Source organism: Bemisia tabaci, chromosome 2 (genome assembly GCF_918797505.1).
Source record: "Bemisia tabaci chromosome 2, PGI_BMITA_v3".
Taxonomy (NCBI): Eukaryota; Metazoa; Arthropoda; class Insecta; order Hemiptera; family Aleyrodidae; genus Bemisia; species Bemisia tabaci.
In genome coordinates, this window is record NC_092794.1 from 62,359,311 (window position 1) to 62,382,312 (window position 23,002).

The 23,002-nt window shown below is 40.9% G+C and overlaps 1 protein-coding gene across 4 annotated transcripts in view; it reads right to left on the reverse strand.

Moving 5' to 3' along the window:
* The window catches only part of Hex-A (Hexokinase A), a 92,566-nt gene that overhangs the window by 5,435 nt on the left and 64,129 nt on the right, over positions 1 to 23,002 (reverse strand). For 3 of the 4 annotated variants that reach the window (XM_019055095.2, XM_019055094.2, XM_019055092.2), the window contains exons 2-8: positions 9,590 to 9,752; positions 8,729 to 8,868; positions 8,226 to 8,441; positions 5,456 to 5,555; positions 3,118 to 3,307; positions 1,937 to 2,092; positions 649 to 928 (exon numbers count right to left, since the gene is read on the reverse strand). In XM_019055095.2, the coding sequence (XP_018910640.1) occupies positions 649 to 928; positions 1,937 to 2,092; positions 3,118 to 3,307; positions 5,456 to 5,555; positions 8,226 to 8,441; positions 8,729 to 8,868; positions 9,590 to 9,752 (1,245 nt within the window). Of the gene's footprint in view, positions 1 to 648; positions 929 to 1,936; positions 2,093 to 3,117; positions 3,308 to 5,455; positions 5,556 to 7,091; positions 7,192 to 8,225; positions 8,442 to 8,728; positions 8,869 to 9,589; positions 9,753 to 23,002 lie in introns of all 4 variants that reach the window. The other variant, XM_019055093.2, reaches the window with a different exon arrangement.

Genomic DNA, 23,002 nt, shown 5'->3' on the forward strand with positions numbered 1-23,002 from the left:
AAAAACTTATCACAAGGGAGTAGTGTGCAAAATTTTGCACCAGATAGCGCTCCTAAGCTCTGTCTCCCAAATTTGAAGGGGGCATGTCAAATTTTGCTATAACTGAATTTAAGAGCAGTGTTACACTAATAAGTCTCAGTAACGGTGAAAACTTTGGGAGTAGTGTAGCGGGAGTAGGTTTGAAAGGACGAGCAAAAAGTGGTCTGAAGATTTCAAAGAGGTCCTAAACTTTTAAGTGACCCTATTAGGATATGATTAATGAAATTGGCAGTATAAATATGCGAACAGCTGGTCACTAGACAGCCAGATGCGTTGCCATGATACTTGGCGTTTTGGTCAATTGTGCTCCTGCACTGTTTTGCAATCATCTCAGCTTTACTAGAGTTGGCCCACTGTGGGTTCCAGCGGTTGGACCCCACACTCCAGTGACCGCTTTTATTGCAGCAAGTGTCACTGAGTCTCAAGTCAAGAAAAGTGTCTGAATATTTCTCACCAATCTTGCTGTCAAAGTCTGGCTCCTTATGACTTCTCAATATTTTCAGGTCTAAAACAACTTGAAGGTAAACATCAAACTATAAAACTGAACAGTAATAGCTCTAGATGCAATTTTCAAACATATGAATGAAAATAAGAAAATCTATATCATACCTTATACTTAGAGGTATCGATAAGAGCAGCAATTTTTTCTATCATTAAACTATGGAAATGCGGATGGAACCGATAAACAGATCCATCAACTCCGACTGTGACGGAGTTGACTTCCATCTTGTTGATGAGGGTGGCAGCACCTGCTGAAACCAGGTGGGCCGCTCGCCGAGAGACACATTCACATATATAACGTACATTGATACAGTCTTGTTCAGTGGCATGTCCTAATCCTAACTTTTCTAGAATTTGCCGGCAGTTGTCGAAACTTCCTGGTGGGTCACTGAAATAAATTAAACACATTTTTTTAAAAAAAAATTTCATACGATGATATCTCATTGGTTTTTTACTTTTCAAAGTATTATTACAGGTAAATAGAGATATAAAAGCTCTCATACTTTGGATGCACAGAATAGGGGTGTTCAAACAAATTCTTGCCGGAACACTATCGGTATCGTCTTTTACCGAAACTGGTGTTAGTACCAACAGTGGCGATGATATTGTTAACAGCCGGCTTTATCGGAGTTTTGAGAGCTTTCGCTCAATGCATCGTTGCCCCTTGTGTCAGTTTGTTAGATTGCCTGGCGCGGGGAAGGGGGGGGGGCATAAAATAGATGTACACAAGGCAACAGCTTATTTTTGTCAGCTCCGAAAACTCAGATCACAATCGGTAAGAGTGCTCTTATCGTAACGTTTCTTAACGGAACTGTTTCGGTAGCTTACCAACAACCGATAGAACAGCCCTAGCACAGAATTTAAAAATAGGTAGAGAAATATTTTGCAATCATGGGAAATTATGGTGAAAGGAATTTGAAACTAATAAAAATCTGCTAGAATGCAGGAAGGATCTTGGGACATACTAAAGTCTGCTCCAAATAAGTTTGCGCACTTTCAGACACCATCGACATGCCACCTTGATTCTTGCATTTATTTGCTACAATGATGTCAGTCGATCTTTTGTCGCTGTCTTAAAGTGTAAAAACTTATTTGTCGGGGACTCTACGGCTGTGCACTTCAATAATTTGATACTTCAATTTTGAGGTATATCAAAGGCTCACACATTCTGTGTTTTTTATGGCTGATAGACCAAGTTTTTACGCCGATCACAAGAGGATTATACTTAAAGGAAAACTGATGACAAATGATCTCTTTTCATTGATGAATGAGATTAAAATCGAGCCAAAACCAAGTGCAACATCAGAGACGCTAAGAATAGTTTAATAGTGCTCCCTTCTTGTAAACCTTTCAAAAATATTTTGGCTTCAATAGAACAAAGACAAAAACTAATTACCTTTCGATTTCTGAAACATATTTTGTGAGGAAACTGCCTTTTGTAAAGAGTTGTTCTGATCCTTGTCCATGGAACATGTGTTTTTCTTTTGTGAATTTCACTAGAGCTAACCTTGCAAGTTCACCCATGTACATACCACTTATCATTTTTTCAAACCTGCAACAAAAATGACAAATTATTCCTTAAGACCAGGAAACCCAAAGAAAAACAAATCTAAAAACCAGGTCAAGCCCTTGAATTTCTAAGGCATGAGGATAAACATAAAATAGGCATTCTGAGAAGAACTTAGGAAACCTTAGAGATCTACCTGGCCCATTTTCATTGTTCCTGAGGCTACCAATAGGAAATAGTTTCATGAGCTTGCTCTATTCAGATAAACTCGAGGATACCTGCAAAGCAGGCCTCAAAGGCGCCTTTTGGGTTGGTCTGGGTAGCAGCTAGGGGGCATCACCCTCTAGTTTTTCATAGTGCTTAGTATCAATTATATTGTTGAGGTCCTTATTATTCAAATTCTTTACATGATTAATGCGTTTACATGGATTTTTCTGAACTTTGCAGGAGAGCACAGGAGAGAGAATACAAATTATACAAAGTCAGGCAGCTAAAAATTTAACGATTCAATTCTTATTACTGTTGAAAGTCAGCATTTTATACGCTTCCAGTAACTATGCTTTTCAAAGTTCTTTTCTGCCGACAAAATCGTGATCACTAGGAAATGTTAGTTCCTAGATGCAGGGTTCTCGTTATCAACTTCACCAATACATTTTGTGTGGGAAAAACCAATCTGAGTCTGCGATTTTTTTTTTATTAAAGAGACGAAAAAATTAACCAAACTGTGATCTGTGATAGTCTACTGGAGAGTCATGAATACCTTTTTGCAAGGTGGTTTATCAGGGTTGCTATAATTTCTTCATCTCCACATCTCCTGACTCTTCCCTAACTCCGAAATTTTCGGATTCTCTGACTTTCCCAGACATTCGAATTATACTTCCACTTGGATTTTTCCCTTTAAATTACTCACTTCTACTTAACACTATACACAAATTTCCTGACTTTTCTCAGTTGCTGCAAATTCCCCAACTTTCCCAGCTTTGCGGACTGCCAGCAACCCTGTTTATGAAACTCTTCTCATAGAGTCCCATTACTCGAAGACCTCCTCTAAGATAAGTAAATTAACTTACAATTGTTTTCCTGGATTGATGGACTCGCTATCGATAGTGCGGTCGTACTCTGTTAGAATGAGGTCCAGAGCTCCATCATCTCCAAAAGCTCCCCACTCGGTGTTGATAATGACGTACGGTTTTGATTTGTCTCCATCGAATAATTCTGCATTTTCAACTTTCTCCACATAACAAGCGTTACTGCCCGTTCCTGAGAAATCAAAATTAAATATTTATCAATAAAGAAGGAGAGAGAAATCAACTTAGTAGCAACTTAGTACAACTTAGTTCAACTTAGTAGTAAAGGAAAAGATTGATGATGATTACTTGAAGAGAGAAAAATTCCCTTCGTCATGGTGAAAGAAAAATAACAATTGGACGTATTTCTATCAAACGGACCTGAGCGCCATAGGGTGAGGAAGGTAGAGGGGGGCTTGGATTGGCGGCGGAATCGGGCGTCCGGCTTATTCCGTCCTATACTCGCAATGCTTTTCCATGGCGCTTAGATCCGTTTGACAGAACACGCTATCCGGGATTCTAAATTCCTCAAAAGGAACTCAAATTGGCGCTTAGTTCCGTTTGATAGAAATACGTCCAATTGACTGATTATGAACCATAAAAACATAGAATTTTAGGCAGATCAGTGAAACCACCATGATTCATTCTCTGCTGAACATTTAGTATGTCATCAAAGATTTCACTTGGGAAAAGGGTAGTCTCAGAGCTCAGCTCTTGTGTTCTCACTGCCAGTAAATTATGTAGACATTTTTTGACTCAGAATTTCAGATGATTACACTGTAAGTAGGCTTTCTGAGGAGGTTGATTATAATTGCATTAATAGACCTCTACTGTTAATCAGGAGGTATAGGATCCTAGGACTGCAGGTCTGTAGACTCCTTTCCTCTCTCCTGCCTGAAAGTCCTGGTTGACAGTGTTGTCGAAAGTAATCAAAACATTAAAACGGGTTTTATAATTTATAAAATGAAATTTTGCAACTTTTTGGTCATTCAAGTTAATGCCTTTTGCAACGCTTAAAAATCTATTATGCTTGATTTTCTTCAGAAAAACCAATTGAATTTTTTCAAATGTGTATTTTTCCGTTGATTCCAAAAACTTTGGTGTGGACTAGACCTTCCATCATTTTGAATAAATGATTTTTTATTTCAGTTAGATAGTTATTGACCTCAAATAGTTGAGCTAAATGACTTTCTTCAGGCTCAAAGAAACTAAAAAAGAGAATTGCTAGAAAAGTAAAAGAGAAAGAAGATGAGAACAGAGTTTCAAGAACAGAAAAAAGTATTGAAAATAGCAGAAGGGAGAAGATGAAGAAGCACAGAAGTTACAGCTGAGTATAAAAAGTTCATGCGGTTATTAAAGAAGCACAGATGATGCATTCAGTGATAAGAAAGAAGCTGAAGTAATTTGCAGAAAGATGAGTCAGAAATTATCAGGAAACATTCTGTAAAAATGTAAGTTAAACGTTGGGAAGAGTAAAAAATGTATTCTTCTCTTATCCCTTTAATAGAAAACTAAGTATGCATCAACGAATGATGATATAAGAATTGACTTGTAAAAATGGGAGTCAATAATTGTTGAAGACATCAACATTTTTGTGACTTGGATAAAAAGGATAGGTAAGAATGATATAGACAGTAGGTGAAGAGAAGACAATTGACACTGAAAAGAAAGAAAATACTAAGAAATAATTTGATGAATATTCTCATTGTTTTTCTCTTTATCAAGGAAAATATCTAGGCCAGAGGAGAACTGAAACGTCGCAGGAGTGTAGAAAATAGAAGGCGAATCACTGACTGTGAGGTAATGTCAAATATTTCATCATTTCCCCCCCTTCAAAACTAAAAAAAAGGGGTAAATCACACAATTTACCATCATTGGGGCATTTCCCAATAAAATAGAACCCCATTTGGCTGCAGGGTAAACTGGAAATATAGCTTTGGGCAAAAACCCTGGATTTTAGAAAAATTATTGGCGTCTTGGAGCTTCCTGCACTCCTGAGACGTTGCAATAGAGTTTTATGGGCAAGCCATTCAATTAAGGTGACCAGTTTACAGGGTTATTCAAAAGTCACGCACCACTGATCATAACTTTAGTTCTTAATCATGATATCAATTTGCGGTTTAAGACGTGTTTGCTCATACCGAGGGGGAAACTTTTTTACGTACTTTTCAGTTTTTGATCCCCTCGGGGCGGGGGGGGGGGGGGGGGGGGCAACTCAACAATTTCAAATGGCCACAACCCTCATGACCAGTGATGCGTAACTTTTGAATAACCCTGTATTTACTGAAAATGAAAAACAAAACTATAAACAACGAAGAGAGAATCATTAAAATTGACATACCGACAATGATTCCAATTTTGCAGTTGGGATTCTTCCAGGCGCAAGACATAAGCGTTCCCGTGGTATCGTTGAGAATGGCGCACACTTCAATTTGGACATCCTGAGTTATACAAAGTGAATTTAATTCCCCAGAATTGTTAAAACATGATACATGCATACATGAAAAAACATATTGAAATGAGTAGAGAAAAATAAATGAATAAATAAAAAAAAAACCATTATGTTAAGCAAGATACTTTATCGTGCTGATGTCATGATAGGAATCTCCCAATTTATTTGACAAAAATATTGCGAGAAAAAAGAATGTTGTTGAGCTCCAATGAGCCTCCAATAATAATTTTCTCTTTTAGGAAACGTTTACCATGGTAGATTTGACATAACTTCAGATAGTATTAAATGAGAATGAACGTGAAACATGAGACATGAATAAAACATGAAAGAGTGTTTTTCTGAGTAACTTCATTATAATCAAGATTTCTCCTTAAAAGGATTGCAAGAAAGGTTGAGTCCCTTATCCCTCTGTGAACATTTTTTGTATTAGTCTTCAGAAAATGAGGTGAATCAGGGGTAACCGTGGACGCAAGATTTTGATTTTTGCGATCTACAATTAAAGAACAATAAATCTTATTGTTGCTAGGATAATGGATCAATTTTTATTCTTTGCATTCATTCAGAACGTGATCATCGTCTACGACACGAAAAAATGCGGCTGATAGGAAGTCAGGTGAGCGGCTAAATCTATTGTTCAAGGGTTGAATGGCTTTGGACAGCCCTGGTCCTTTAAATGTGCCAACATGCTTGAGTTTCAACCCTTAAACAATACACCAAGCCAGTTGCTGTATCCCTCAGCCACCATTTTCCATGTGGTAAACTATATGGCAAGTTTTGTACCTGAAAATTCAAAACTAATTAATAAATTTAATGGTCAGAGACTGGGTGCAATTGATAATTTATTAACATTGTAGTGAACTTAGGTTGCTTCTTTAAACATTTTTCAACCTCATAATTTACTGAAATAATTTGATTTCAACTTTAGGATAATATTAAAGCAAAGTGATATCACATCACTGATGTACGCAAGAAAAAAAAGGCCTGTACGCTTGCTTATTGTGAAAATTAATAGTAGCTTAAATGGAGGCTTACTTGAAGCTCAATGAATAAATTATGCACGCTTGAAATTAATAAGAATTGTACAGAAATTTTAACAACAATGCTTATCAAGAGCCTCGCATTAAGCAATATTAAAATTTCTCGAAAAGCAAGTTTATCGGCTTGTAGGTTTTGGCTAATAAGCGCCAGTTGATCCCAAATTGTTCAACTAAGCAGTAGCATTTGTCTAAATCAAGCTAAATGGTTAGATCTGATTCCGCTCCTGAATTTTGCATGACTTATTCCTCAGCATGCAATTTTTGGGGATAAAAATAAATGATTGGTGGATGGGAATTTAGGCCTGTGATAAAGCATGGTGACACTGTAAAAATATTCCAATAGGGAAATCCCTGCTGAAAGAGACAATAAGAAAATTCAACATTCAAAGTAAAGATTCCCGCATTCATGAAACACGAATTCATCATTAATGAAGCATTCTACAAGAGCAAATTTTTTCCCAGCAAAATGTAACCCGTTGGTTACTTACCAACAATTATACCGATCGAACAATCAAATTCTTGAAATGCACATGACATAAGGGTTCCGGTGGCATCATTTAAAATGGCAGAAACTTCCACTTTTATATCCTGCAAGTTGAGCATTCCAAGAGAAATAGAAAACGCTTTTTTCTTACTCGATCTCAAATATAAACATATTCCCTACATTCCTACACAATTAAGTAATTTGTCTCTACCTCTCTTTTCATTTAAACATTGCCATCCAAAGGGTCTACACATTAAAAATAGACTCAAAATTATTCTTCAAACAGAACCTAATTTTTCCCACAAGAATAAATTAAGTAATTCCTATAAAACCTCTGAAAATTGTTATACTCATGACCGAACTTCATGAAAATCCTGTAGAATAGCGTAGTTAAGAAACTGGCATGATGTAAGTATGAAGAAAAGATATGGACATAAATGCTGCGGTAAAGAACCGCAGGGAAAACAGTTAAATTTGTGACAAAACAGTTGGGTCAATAGTTAATTTACGTCGTTGACCAACTTATCAATGGAGCTCTTGATCACAGACTCAGTATTGAAGTCTAATATGTTACAGACAAATAGGAGTCATACTTTCACTAATGAATCATGGGTGACTCCGTAAGGCTGACTCTCCTTGCACCAAACAAAACTGTAGGAAACTTTAGTTGTGTTAATGAGCACTGTTTCAATATCTATTTTTAAACCTTCAACTTATGTTCTATTTTGAAAAATTCTACTCTGTTTCAAATTTGTGCTTATGTCATACAATCAACTCTTAAGATTTGATGTACCTCATAGGCTAAAAGACTATGACAAGAGGTTTACCGACTAGAGGAAAAGATATTTGAGTGCTACCACTGAAGAAAACTTCTTGAAATAGTGAAAGAATGAACAGGCCGGAAAAAAGAAGAAAAAGAAGAGAGAAGCTGATGTGATTCAGATCAACCGTTTCTACGGCAAAGGCTACTGTTCCTAGCTGATGCTGATTGCTACCATTAAATCTTATCATTTCTGGCTTCTAAATAACTGTGTAACATTACTTTCGGAGCTGTAGGAATACTGTAAGAAAATGGCATACGAACTTAAACTTGAAATTTCTGGAAACCAAATTAAAACACAATATAATCAATACATACGTTTCGGCGAGCAAGTGCATCTTTCAAAAGTTGGACAACATCCAGGCCGACAACACCGGAGCAATTGAAACCCTTTGTCCATCGTTCTAGTAATCCTTTAGTGAGCCCAACTTGGCGGAGGGGAAAGCTGAAAGTGAAACCCAGAGGTAGCTTTTCTGTGTGAACATCCTGCTCTTTCATGAAGTCTGCTAAACACTGTGCGATATGATCAAACAGCTGTGACAAAAAAAGAAACGGAATTAGATCTAAAATGTCAACCAAGTTCTGAGAATTGATATTTTCAGAAATGAGATGCCCCTGTGGATTCATAATTCACAGATTACAACTGCCCAGGGTAGGAGGTAGGACATGGGCCTTACATGGAATTTTCACATTCTAATTCCTCATGATCAGGTCCTTACCAGATGATATACTATAAAGCTCCATGCTTTTTAGGTATTTTTATTTTTGTTGTGATAGTGTATGTAATTCAAAAAAGACAGAAATCAAAAGAAAGATTTTACCTGTTCTCCAGTGCCGACCATGATTTTTTCAGGAATAGCATAAATTTTACTCTGCATGTCGAAGTGGTTTTCATCGAGATGAATGATGAGAACTCTGAAGTTTGTGCCTCCCAGGTCAAGGGCTAAGAATTTCCCCTTTTCTGTGGCAAAAAAAGAAAAAAAAGAGTTAAAATCTAAAGTAGGAAAAGCGGAGGTAGAAAGTTAGGGTAGGTTATAGAAAATAAATCAGCCACCAGTAAACAACTATTGACATTAGAAAGTTGCTAGTTTTTTTTTTTTTTTCTTTTTCTTTTTTTTACTGAAATTAGATATCCATCCAAAGAAGATTTTGTTTCTTTGAACGATTAAATTTCTTAAAATTGATTCACCCCTTGAAGAATTTTCTCCATTTTTGCTAAAGGTAAGATTGTCTTTGCGAACTTCTACATTGTGATGATGCTTTTTAAACATTTTGATCTGGGAAAATTTAAAGCCATTTAAAGACATTCATCCCCTCTCAGAGTCCCCTTACTTAATATAGCACATTTTTAATAGCGAAAATGTAAAGAACGCTCATTAACAAATATTTCTTTCTGCCTAAGGTTATAAGATTTAACTGGATTACTGTTCTTTCCCTGAACTTGGAAAACTCCTTCTGGAGATAGGGTGCACTTTGTGGTTTAATGGCCGGAGGGGAAGTTATTATTTATAACTCAGGAGCATGTCCCTGACTTTTACTTTGTGGTTCAAAATACACCTAGTAAGTTCATTACGATGTCCTTCAGGAGTCAAACGACCGACATCCCGCAATTTGCCATAGAAAGCAGTTTCTTGCTTCCTTAAGAGTACTGGAGGTTAATTGAATTTTCAGACGTTACTTACCTTTTCCGTTTGGTAAATCCTGGATGTATGTGATGAAACATTTGACTATCGCTGAGTCGTGGTGGTCTTTTGATAATCCCGTCTCGATCGCTGACCGCAATCTTGACATGATTTCCTGGAGGGTCTCATCAGTAAGGATTAGATCTTTGCACTGATCGCGAATCTGTAACAAAGATATTAAGTTTTTTTTAGAACACTTGCTGTAAGAATGTTGACTCTATGCATGATAAAGCACTTAAAATGGAAAGTAGAATACACACACATCAGACATTTTTAAACTCAACTCATAAATGAGCAATGAGCATTTTCAGTAATTATATACATACATGGAAGCCGCTTTTACAGCGCTCTTTGGCGCTCTGCGACTCTCGGCCGCCACAGTCCCCTATCCTATCCTACCAGAGCTTCCTGGGGGGATTTTCGGTAGGTAATTGCCGATTAAAATCTTTCTGCTTCTCAAAAAACCGAAGTCAACTTGAGTCGAGTTGATCATAAAAATAGTTTCGATGTGCTTTCAGCCAAATGGGCTAACATTTCGGTCAGCTTTCAAGGAGACAAGTTCTCTTGGATTTCCAAACTCCCCTACTTTCTGCTGACTTATCACGGATTTTGAGCATATCATTAAGTACCGGTTTTTTATTTTTTTAAATTTTTTTATGAGTTCTTAAAGAATTCTTTTTACAAAAAATTTGAGTGCAAAAACTCTAGAAATGGAAAAGATGCGATTTTCTGCTGAGAGAAAAGTTTCGAGGTTCTCGACTTTTCCTCACTTTTCTCTGACTTTCCGGGGGGTTGGACAAAATTTCGTGACTTTGTAAGATATCGTCACTCAGGTTTTGCAGTGTCGAGCTATTTTCCAAAAAATTGGAAATGACGTTTGGCACCTGGTGACGACATCTAACAGCAAGCAATATGACCGCCCAAATCATAGCTGGCCAACTCATGTATTTGCACAAGAAAGCTGCCCTCTGGTTGATTGAGACCTCCCCAACCAACCAGCAGACGCCGTTCGATAGGTAAAAAGAAAAGTTGTTTATTTACGTGCGAAAATATAAGAAGAAGAAAACGAGGAACTGGCGGGCGAAAATAGGAGGTCCGACGGTATAGGATTCCGAAATGATAAATAACTCGACCGACCACTAACCGCGCTCGGCAAAAATAAAAGTTTATTTTTGCCAGCATTCATTTGTGCCAATCGCGGATGCCAGGTGGCCGAGGCGCGACTTGGACCTGTAGCATGAATGGGAGAGATCCGAGTGGTGGAAAAATCGGCAACTTCCAGTTTGAGGAAAAGAAGGAAGCGTGGGTTGGTGATGCGTGCTTTCATGACAAATAACGGATGGTTATCGATGAACTTATTCTATTGACTTGTCACTCAATGCGCGGCTCGTAATGACGGTTAATTCGGCGCCTCGCTGCACATTTTGATTACGCGCGCGCTTTTCAAATATGAATGCATTTTAACACTTTTCCTCGAGCTCTGTCACGCGAAGCGCTCGAGTTTCCTTATTCGATTCGGGTGCTTTGTCACCCACGGCTGGAGGATTCGGGTCACGATCAGTCGCGTGCGAAAAATGGAAAGGCCCCTGAAATGGGTAATAAAACGTATTTTGCGGAAAATCGAGGTCTGCGAGGTCTTTTTTTGCGAGGCCGCCAGGAAAATGGCAAATTTTTTTGGGTTGCAAAATCGCGGTAATTTGTGTATAAAGAGACGAGAACAAGATCATCACCTTTAAGTTTTTGAGGAAAAAGGGACTCTTAAAACAGAAAAGCCAATTTGAAAAATTTGAAGGATATGAATTTTCTACATCCTCGCTTTTAAGAGAGAGAGTTGCAGAGACGTAGAAAGTTCGTAGTCGGTGCAGAATCTTTTAAGCCTTTACGTTAATATATTACGCGCCCGCCTACCGACTTTCCACATTATTCTCATCGACTTTCCAAAAAGTTCCTTCAGATTACAAAAGTGAGGACTTTCTCTTCTTGATCTCTTTGATTTCCAACTTTTGACCTCTAAATATTGTCTTTTCATCCACATTTGCACGCGCCTGAGCGAGTGGGCCGTCTTATTTACAAAAAAAAGAGTAAAAAAGGAGAAAAATCCCTCTCTTAAGGCAAAAAAAAAAATTAAATGATGACATGATGACTTATCCCCGATTTTTTATGCTCTTTACTTTAGAACGGGCGCGATTTAGCCGCCCCTACCACGGAAAAAAATCGCATTATCACGCTAACCCGCGCAGCGTGCCCATTTTCAAAACCTCCCTCCATTCTTCTCGACCACACCGCGAGGCTTGACATAATGGATCGTATTCGATAGTGGTTTGATATATTGTTTGGTTCAAAACGATCGGACACGACCTCAAACCTTGAATTTTAAAAAAGTTGGAAAAGCTGAAGATGAGAAAATTCCTCACAAATTCATTTTCATTGCCAGTTTGTTCTTTTAAGAATCAAAAATCGATCACAAAAAACCCGTTTCCTTAGATTTCTTAATCGACTTTTGAGGCTACGTTTGCATGTTGAACCAATCGATATCAATACAATCGCACCTGTTCGATATATCGAAAACGATCCATTTTTCAGCGCGGGTTCGGACGTGCGTGACGATGTCGCGATCCCGAATTTCCGCGTGACACGATAAAAGCTTTCAGGATCCGACATATATGTTTCGGGGGTCGAAAAGAAGGGTGAGTGCGGGAGGGAGGGGGGGGGGGCTGGGGAGTTTGACCATGGTGCGAGGTCCGCAGAGCCGAGGTCGTGGTTCGGCGGACTTGACCCAGCTTTCGTTCCGCGGGGCCCGACAGCGACGCCGGACGCCCGTCTTGGCCCTTTCCCCGGAGCCGTCGCACAGTGGATCGAGTCGATAGGAGAGCTCGGACAAAATTTGGAAACTTTAAACGCTTATAACTCCGTTTATACGAAACTTTGAGGTTCTAAGAGTGGTTTCTTTGGTTTCCTTGGGAAATTTTCTTCTTAAAGCACCCCTTGAAATTTAAAAAGCGACGAAATGGACGTAAAAATTTGCAGTTGTGGTAAAAAATGTCATGTGCGACCTTTCTACTTGACTCGATCCACTGTGCGCCGGCCCTCGCGGATCGATGCGCGGCGGCGCGGGCGACGGGCCGAGCCGGCAACGACGGGCACCGCGGATTCCGATCGATGGACGGCGCACAGTGGATTGAGTCTCTCAGAGAGGGCGGATAGGAAATTTGTGACAAAAACTGCGAAATTTGATGGTTGTCTTGTCACTTTTCAAAGTTCAAGGGGTGCTACTAGAAGAAAATGGAGATGTTGCATGTGTAAGGGATTTGCGATTCGACCGTTGATTCTTATGTAGAAGTTCGCGAGAAACACGATGGTGCCACTGGTTTTCTCTGAAATCATCTCCCAAGCTCAAAAAAAGCTCTCAAATTGAGGCCAAAATGGAGGGGATATCCCACCCTACCTTGAGAGTCCACCTCTACATCAAGACAAACTCTCCATGCAAAGATAGGGAGCAAGCACACTAACAGGGTCGCCACTGTGTTCATAGGAAATCCAAAACTGAAAACACGGCATCACTGCTAAGGTATTTGCTCCCTATCTTTGCATGGAGAGTTTGTTTAGATGTAGAGGTGGACTCTCAGGGTAGGGTGGGATATCCCCTCCATTTTGGCCTCAACTTGAGAGCTTTTTTGAGCTTGGGAGTTGATTTCAGAGAAAACCAGAAGCACCATCGTGTTTCTCGCGAACTTTTACATGAGAATCAACGGTCAAATCGCAAATCCCTTACACATGCAACATCTCCATTTCACCACTTTTAGAGCCTCAAAGTTTCGTATAGACAGAGTTAAAAGCTTTATAAGTTCCCAAATTATGTCCGGCTGATCCTACTGACTCGGCCCACCGTGCGGCGGGTGACGGGACCGAAGCGACGGCAACGGCGACGGACCAGTTTTCACTCGACGCGGCTGCGTCGGCCGCGGCCATCAACCTCGCGGCCGATTCAAGGATCGTCCGGCGACGACGCTCGTGTTCCTGAGAAACGTCACGTCACGCGAGGCGAACCAACGATGACGTCATCGGATGCTCCTGCACCGCAGGGTCTCGTCGGTCGGGGACTGGTTCGAGGCGGTTCGCGGCGGGCCCGGTGACTTCCGATCGGTCTGTGCTCGGCTGATGAGGTCTCGATAGACGAAGAAATTCCGAACCAAATACCATCAAAGTGTCGGGAGTCATCAGTCTTAAACTCATTGATTTGCTTAATTTTAAAATGAAAACTTGGCAGAAATGTTTCCTGTGGCAGGAACTGATGAGTGGTGGCACTCCATTCTGATCTTACTTTGAACAAATAAGTGCTTTGAACAAACAATACAATTTGATGGTAGATGGTGACCATCAGTCATCAGCATGTCTACTTTGATCGGAACTGGTTCGGAATTTGATCGTCTATCCAGAGGTATAGGGAGGCACGATTCTTCGGAAGTCGGATTTCTGCAGCACAGGAATTGCCTTGAAAATAGCCGTTTTCTGGGCTGGATCTGAGATATTTGGGCCCATAGACGCAGTAATTAGCGCGGGTCCCCCAGAGTGCACCTCCAAGGGGAAGGGATGGTGGTGAACTTTCCTAGTCAAGGCGAGTCTAGGAGCAGGGTTGCCGCAGAATTTGGAAAATTAAATTCCCTGACAATGGAACAAATGACAGATTGTTAAAAGACAAAGTTGGAAATAGTTTTCAGGCGAAATTCGTCGTTCGAAACGTCAAACCCACCCGAGAAAGCAAATAAAGGTGACCTGACGATTTTTCCCTAACATTGTCAGGTTTTCCCTTACTTTTTAAAATTCCCTGACATTTCCCGGTTTTCCTAGTATTCCCTGATTGCTGCAACCCTGAAGGAGGCCTCCTTCGTCAAAATTTAAAATAACATTTCCCTCCGAACGATATCTCCGTTAGTACTAGACGTGGTAACTTGGTAGTACACGTAGTACTAGACAACTAGACAACACATAGTACTAGACGTGGTAGACTTTTGGTTAGATCGAACTATTCTTTGCTGATCCATAATCTGAGACCATTAAAATACGATTCTGTGACAACACTGGGAAAAAAACACATTGGATCTAGAGTCCAGACTCTTAAAAACATCGACAAGAAAAAGTACTCTTGATTCAATCAGAATCTAGCTTAAATCAAGAACCAAGCCTCTTAATTTTAGCGGATTTCGTTTTGATTCAAGCAAAAATCCGATTGAATCAAGAGTATTTTTTCTTGTCAATGTTTTCGAGAGTCTGGACTCTAGATCCAATATGTGTTTTTCCCAGTGCTATTGACCCATCATTTACTCTTATTAGACCAAAATTTCTTTACTTTGCCTGCAGATGGTCACGATTTTCCACCCCTTTCACTTCGTGGTGGACCGCCCCCTCATTGGAGATGGAACTGCAGACACTCCGTAGCACGTGGATGTGAAGCACTGCATCCGCACCCACGTGGCGTGCTTGAGCCTCATTATGCACATCGAGCGGGCCGCTACGTAATTTTGATCGAGTGTTGCGTCACGGAGCGGCGCGACGCGCCACAGCCAGCGGATCCGTTATGTTTCCGTTCTAGATTTGATTCGCCTGTCGAATTTCGGGCCCCATCGCTCGGCCTGGAGGCGTCGATGACGTATTTTTGCGCACTTGGCGAAGAATCCGCTGCTCGCTTCAGAATTTGCATGTTGTGCTCTTATGGAACTGGGTCAAAAATCCACGGCAACTCGTGTTCATGTGTTGACTTTACAGTGTTCGCGCTAGAGGTGCAGAAAGTTCCCAGGCGCTAACATTTCATGCCACGGGCTTCATTTGGGAAGGGCAGGGTGGATATCCCCCTCTTTTTCATCTTCTGCGTAGTAAAGTTGACCTTCAATGGGGCAATTGTGACTAATTTTAATCAATTAAAGGATACTTTAGGAGCTTTTTTAAAGGACCGCGTTAAGCAGAAAGGAACCAAGCCACATCAGCTATTGCTAAATTTAATTGGGCAATTTAATTTCTTACTTCAGAACATTTGTACGGATTTTGGTGCAAATTTCAGTGAATTTTCTGCATAGTACGGGGCAAATTCTTTAAAATTTTCAAAGGAATCTGAACAAACGTTCTTCTGTACAGAATGGAATTGCCCAGTTAAATTTGACAATGAAAAGGCTTGGTTCCTTCCTGCTAAACGCCGTCCATTTAGCCCTCTCCAAACATTGTTACTAAAAGTTTGGCTTATTAAAATAACACTCCAAATTCCAGCTATCGATGTTGAACATTTCAGTTTCTTTCCGGTGAAATTATAATATTCCCCCGCAATTTTATGGAGGACAACTGCAGGGTTGGCACTGATAGTATGGACCACACACACCTCTTTCAAACGGCTCACAGAAAATGTTTAACGTGAAATGTTGTAAGCTTCTCAATGTACAGAGGTTGCAAAATGTGCAAGTTTAAGAATTCTTCCATAAGTACACGGAAAAAAATAGGGTACACGGAAAAAATTAACCAGCGGCTGCTTGTGTCGACTACCCTATTTTTTTCCTTGTATTTTGATCTAAAAGCCCTACATAGTACATGAACGGTTCCTTTACAAAAACCACCTTGTCACGCTTTTACAGTACATCTTTCGGTATAATATCATCGTGAAATAATTCGCGAGAAGTCATGCTTGTCGTCGAAAAATGTGAGACGGGCTCTCATTCTTTTCGGTCATGAATGGTTGAGATAGACATGCGCAACGTGTTGAAAGAGAGAGCTCGTTACCAGATCGCAACAGGTGATGTCTCGCGATTCGCAGAGATTGACAGAATGCGCAAGTGACATCATATTCGCCAGAAGAGACAGAATCGGGCGCCGTTTGCGGCATGGATTAGATAGGAATGGAAGAAAGTTTTTGAGTGGCTACTCATCCTCTCGAATGCATCGAAAATCGAGCGACGCACACTGGATCGAGCCAGTGGGAAAAGTTGGACAAAATTTGGAAACTTTGAAAACTTATATTCTCGAAAATATGAAGAAAAAAAAAAAAGGGTTTAGGAGTGATTCCATCGGTTTTTTCGTGAAATTTCCCAGCAGAAACACCCCTTGATACCATTGAATTTGTGACGAAATGAACGTTAAAATTTGAAATTTTAGCCCAAAATTTCATGTCCGACCTCTTCTAATCGCTCGTTCCACTGCGCGACGATTCGCTCAAACTGCTCAAGAATCCATCACACGCCACTGCGTACCGAGGGGGGCCGTCCGTAAATGACGTCAGGTACTTGAAGGGAGGAAGAGATATCGCATTGCCCGACAAACCAGCGGGCTGATTATTGAAATTGATAGACAAAGCGATAAACAAAGAAGACATAGAGAGTGCGGAGCGATCCTACTGGTTGAAACGGGTGGTTGTAATAGACTGCGGGGGAAAATGATGGACTAACTACATGGTCCCTCTTGGCTGCCGTTAGTTAGTCTATTACTTGCCTCTTTTATCCATTGGTACTACCCGCTCCCACCAATAGTATTGCTAAATTCTCAGTTAGGCATATTTGTCTATAGTTTTGTCTATCAATCTAAATAATCAGCCGCCGCTGTATACAGAGAAGGACGAGAGCGGGCCTTTCGGGAAGCGGAGAGATTTTTGAGAGGCGGAAGCAATTTTGAGATGTCCTGACCGTAAAAATGGTCAAAATACAATGCAAAAATGAAAGCTAATTATGTCACGCACACGATTAGCAAAATCCCACTCAAAATTTCAACAGGGAGCCAACCTCGTGCCTATGCTACCGTACTAAAGAAGAGCGCCGTATCAATTTTCGAGAGTTACCAATTTCCTTGAATGAAATGTTTATTTCCAAGGAAAGTTACGAATATTTTTCTTTGAAATTTTCAGGAACTTCAGGTAAAACTGCGAACAAAATTATATGAAAAATTGGAGGGAAATGAAAATATTCACAAGTTTACCAGGAAATTCGTGTTTTATCGGAGGAAATTTGGCAACGCCTGAAGGTTCATACGGCGTTTTTCCTTAGCACGGCAGTATGGCTGTCCCTCTCCTTCTGCCCATGGAACTTTCCCGGGAATTTCCGTTCCCGTTCCCAGCAATTGACTTTCCCGCGGCGAGAACTTTAATCCCCTGCCGTCGGGAGTGCGACTACTTCGCCGTCTCCCGGACGAAGGGACGTAACTTCATTCCAAGGTTGCCAAATTGACTCAAACAATTAATTCCTTTACTAAAAGGTACCTGTGCACTTTCGATTCAAAAAATTTCTGATTTTTGCATTCAACCGGAGGAAAAATCAGTGAAATTTTCAGTTAGGAATGCCCAAGATTCTCCAAGCTAATATGCAATTTGCGAGGAGAACTTTGGCAACATTGGGATGTAGTTACGTTCTTTCGTCTGGGAGACGACGATTTGAGCCGAAAAATTGGACTAATTGACAGGATCGATGGGAAGTCCGTGTCGAGATGGACGTCACGGGTGTCAAGGACGCTGTTTTGGCGCGGATTCAAGCTCGACGATCGTTGACGGCGACGACGACGCCGAACCAAGAGTCTCCGTCGCTCACGTCCTCGCCTCTTGAGCGACTCACGATCCGGGTAAAATCCATTCCACCCTCACCCCCTTCCGAACCACCCTCCAGAGGCTTTTGTGACTCCGAAGGGAGGACAGCGGATCCACCGTCTATTGAAGAGGAAGAGAGGCTTCTGAAAAATAGACCACTAGGGGTTGCTCGAGTATTAGGTAAGCTACTTACTAAGGGGATGGGTAAGGGGTCTGAGCTCGACTTGCGATGTCTTACGAGAGGGAGGTTCATTGCAGAAAAAGCCAATATAACCTAAAGTACCTACATCGGAAGGGTGCAGACATGTGGAAATATAAAGCTCTTAGGCTAAGGCCCAAAAAGGCAACCAACCCTTCAACACAATAAATGTTACAGCCTATCTTCAGATTCCAATATCAAACCAAGAGGATTTTTTTTAAAATTCTCTGACTGTGGCAACCCTACTTGTTTCTTGCAAAATTTGACAAAAAGACTGGATACACAATCAAATTTCCATCAATTTCCGATCAAATGGTGACTGGTGCGCGCTATCTACCATCACATTTTTGCAGCCTGCAAAAATCTGACCGCCATTCTTGTCATCATTTTGATCGGAAATGGATGGAGATTTGAGCGTGTATCCAAATTTCCATCAATTTCCGATCAAATGGTGACTGGTGCGCACTATCTACCATCAAATTTTGCAGCCTGCAAAAATTTGACCGCCATTTTTGTCATCATTTTGATCGGAAATTGATGGAAATTTGAGCGTGTATCCAGGCCTATAGAAATAGCACTAGAATCGCAGATCACTGACGCATGACAGAGCTCCATTCTCGCCTCAACTAATTGTAAACGTGAAGCTTGAAGACCAGGTTTCAAAGAGTAAATTAAATACGAGCCGAATGACGACTGTAAAATACTTATTGAGAGTCGACGGCTCACTCTGAATCTGATCGATTTCGTCGTAGATGCCCACCGCGTGTCGAGCTTAATTTTCTCAGGGCTAGTATGCGTGCTAATTGCCGATGTGTATGCTAAGTAGCATGGGTTCAGACGTTAGATTCGTACCGTTACATCCGATGACTCATTCGCCGGAAATCTTTTGTGACGGTGTCAAGTGAATGGATGCTACGTCACCGACGTGGTCAAGTAGTTAGCGTCCGCACTCGAAATGGTGCGTCCGTTAACAGCCACTCAAGTGCTGGCTGCAGTGATAGATAGATTTAGGGACGACGTCATGGACCCACTCGGTCAATCTTACGTTGTCCGATTAAGTAGGAACGTAAAATCGCGGATAAGAACTTCAGCCACCTTCAAAGCAATCAATGAATATGAGATATTTTACGCAATACAAGTACAGTGGAAAAAAAACTCCGGTCGTGGAGGCCGTACTTACGGGCTATATAGACATAGGTACCGTCCACGTTCTGGACTCAGAGGTCGAAAGTTCCGGGCGTAGCACCCGGAGCAATCGAAGCTACGGCTCCAGCACCCGGAACTTTCGATCTCTGAGACCGGAACGGGCGGTATATCTATAAGGCCCGTAACTTTTTTTCCAGTGTGTATCTGTCTTGTGCAATGTTGCTAAGATCAGTGGCGTGGAGACGGATCTACGGTTAAACATTTTTCATTGAGGGGGAGGTGGTGTGTGTGAAAAGCTAAAAAATTCCTGAAAAGAAAACAAATTCGTTTTCCGCGAACAAATTCTTTAAGTCTTATATTCAAAGTGGTGCTGACCCCCTGGACTCACCTGGCTACGCGCCGGGCGGAGATAGCGCAACTTAGTTCTTTATTTTAAGTCTAATGGCTTAAGTTTTGCGGAAAGGAGCCACTATTTATGGCTTAATATGGAGGCAACATGTTACGAGTCATTAATTTCCCTGCGCAGATAGTTGCTTTTACGGATGAGCTTGAAACACTGGTTCCTTTTCGCAAAATGTAATCCAACAGCTCGTCTCCCATGTAAACCCAATTATTCACCGTCACATGCTACGTATTTCGGCTGGAATGATGAATCGTCAGAATTTGCCTGTCAACCCGAGAACATGAGCTTAATCTTGCGCTTTCCACGCGAATTTGAGTGAGGATCCACCTTACGTATCCTTCGATTCCCTTTTTCTACTCACTGCCGTAATGCCGTTGTCGGTAGTCTGACAACTCAAGATGATCGCCGTGTAGTATTAGAGGAAATCTGCACCCATTTTCCAAGGTAGTCGAAACACTTTCGCCGCGCTAATCTTGACTACGATTACGCGATTACGCCTTCAATTGCGTCGGCACTCGGCAAGTATTTTATCTGAAGGAGGATATTATCTCCGAAAACTTTGGATGCGTTCCGACTGATCGAGGCTCCACACAGTGGATCGAGTCAAGTAGAGAGGTCGAACATGAAATTTTTGACTAAAACTGCAAATGTTGATGTTTATAGCGTCACATTTTAAATTTGAGAGGGTGCTTCAGTAAGACAATTTTAGGAGGAAACTGATGGAACAGGGTGGTGTCTACTAACACTAGCTGGCCAAAAATCAGTACTATCACTGAACTTTTTCAGTACATTCCCAAGAAATTCAGTACCCACTCAACAGAAAAATTGAGTACCTCCATTTGACGAAATTCGAAAAATTTCAAAAATTTGAATTTCTCGCTCAAATTGCGACAAAAATTACAAAAAAAATATGAAAAAATTCCGGACCTTCATGCGGAATTTCAGCGATTTTTCAGTACTTCCGGACTGCCCTCCAAAAATCAGGACTACTTCCGAACTTTCCGGAAATTCCGGACTTGTAGATACCCAGTGGAACCACTTTTAGAACCTCAAAGTTTTGTATAAACGGAGTTAAAAGCTTTTAAAGTTTCCAAATTTTGTCCGCCTCTCCTATCGACTCGATCCACAACGAATTTAATTGGCTAAACCGAAAGGAACGAAGATCGAAGCATCAAGGCAATGTGCTCCACTCTTAAGAGCTTTATCAGTTCCTCTTCACGAAGACGAGAGGCAGAAAACGAAATAAATTGGCTAACCGAAAGATGAACGAAGAACGAAGCATCAAGACCCAAACTAGATAGAATACGGTTCTCTAGAGGTGAGTCATGATCCCCGGATCTTGTGATTGTGCGTTTTTGAGTTCCTCCGTGCTGAATGTGTAAGACCATCTCAGGAGGTTGATGTCTAAGATCCTCAGAGAGATTAGTATCCTATTCGCACAGCGTACGATTTTCAATCACCTTCTTCTGGCTCATTCCTTCGGTTTACTTAGGTGAAAAAAATTCCGATTTCCTTCCTGACTTTTTGACGAATTTTTCCCGACTGTTGGGGCGATTATGCTGAGTCAGTTAAGGCCTACTTGTAATTAGTAGCGATCACTAATGAGTTTTTGACTGGCTGAACGTTCAAGAAAATCATGATATTCGGATTCCTGTAGGCCTTACTTTTACTTTAAAAATGGGTAAATTAATATGAAGATAGGTTGTTTATTTCCAAAATTCGATGACGTAGAAGGAGAATAATTTCGTTTTTCACCGATTTTCTCGAATCGTGGCGACAAGGACTTGTCTAATACTCTCCTAAAAACAATTCATTCAACTGTCCTACTGATATGCAAATTTTCAAAAATTTCTTCTAATCCTTTGAAGAAAATTCTAGACGAAAAACTATTGTTTTTCCGGACCTGGTGACACCTCTAATTGGCGCAAAAGAAACTTCACATCAATCTGGCGTTTGATTGGTCCACAACGACGGGAGAGAGCAGCGCAATCCCCACGAAATTCGGGTTCGGGCATACTTTCGGTATTCACAAAACTGTCGGAGCATCTACGCTAGGCGTCAACTTTGATCAATTAACCTTGGTGCATACTTAGACTCACCTCAAAACAAATTGATTTTTCACTGCTCGGCTTCGCTCCTCTCACGCCGGTGTTTCTGAACTAAAGCGGCTGGCAATAGACCAAGTGACAGAACTAACCTCTCTCAAATTCGAATTGTTTACGTTAGAGGCCACACAGACTCATTTGAACCTCTCTACGTCGCACAGTGGATCGAGTTAGTTGAAGAGGTCGGACAAAATTTGGAAACTTTAAAATATCTCCGTTTATACAAAATTTTGAAGTTCGAAAAGTGGCTCTACTGGTTTTCTCGTTAAATTTTCTTCTTAAAGCACCCTTTAAACTTTAAAATGTGACGAAATAAACATCAAAATTTGTAGTTTTAGTAAAAAATTGAATGTCCGACCTCACTGCTCGACTCGATCCATTCAGTGCGTCGCAGCGATCGCCAGCTGTCCGGTTTGGTTTCGATGTGTAGTTACTTGTGTTACTTTGAGATTCAAGATATACAGATGCGGTCTTTCAACTCTCGACAGTACCGGAAGACATGCAAATTGTATGCCTCCCACCGGGCCGGTACGAATGCAGTGTCGAGTATGATTCCATTGGCCAGTAAAGCTAGTTCCGCGATCGTCAATCCAAGTTGGTATGATCCAACGATTGTAAACGATGTACACGAAGCTAAGGGTGTCCATTCCTATACCCTATATCATCCAGAGCAAAATCGGAACTCTCTTGGCACTCCACACTTGGTCCAATATCTTGGATGTTCGAGCCGACGATGCATAGGGAGGAAGGCTTTCTAATTTTGGTTCGGTTCGATCGGGGACAATTGCGTCACTAAAACGCCGCCGTAACTGACCTATCTCACCTGACAGTTTAGAGACTCTTCACTGCTACCTAGTGTAAAAATTACAGTCGGAAGTCACTCGATTGCTTTACTTGATTTTTTCCTTACGACCGACTGAATTTTGTAAACTTTCTCACTGAATGCGAGGCGACATCTCATAAATATTCGATAAGCGATCGAACGATCCTAAAAGTTAGTATAAATACGCGC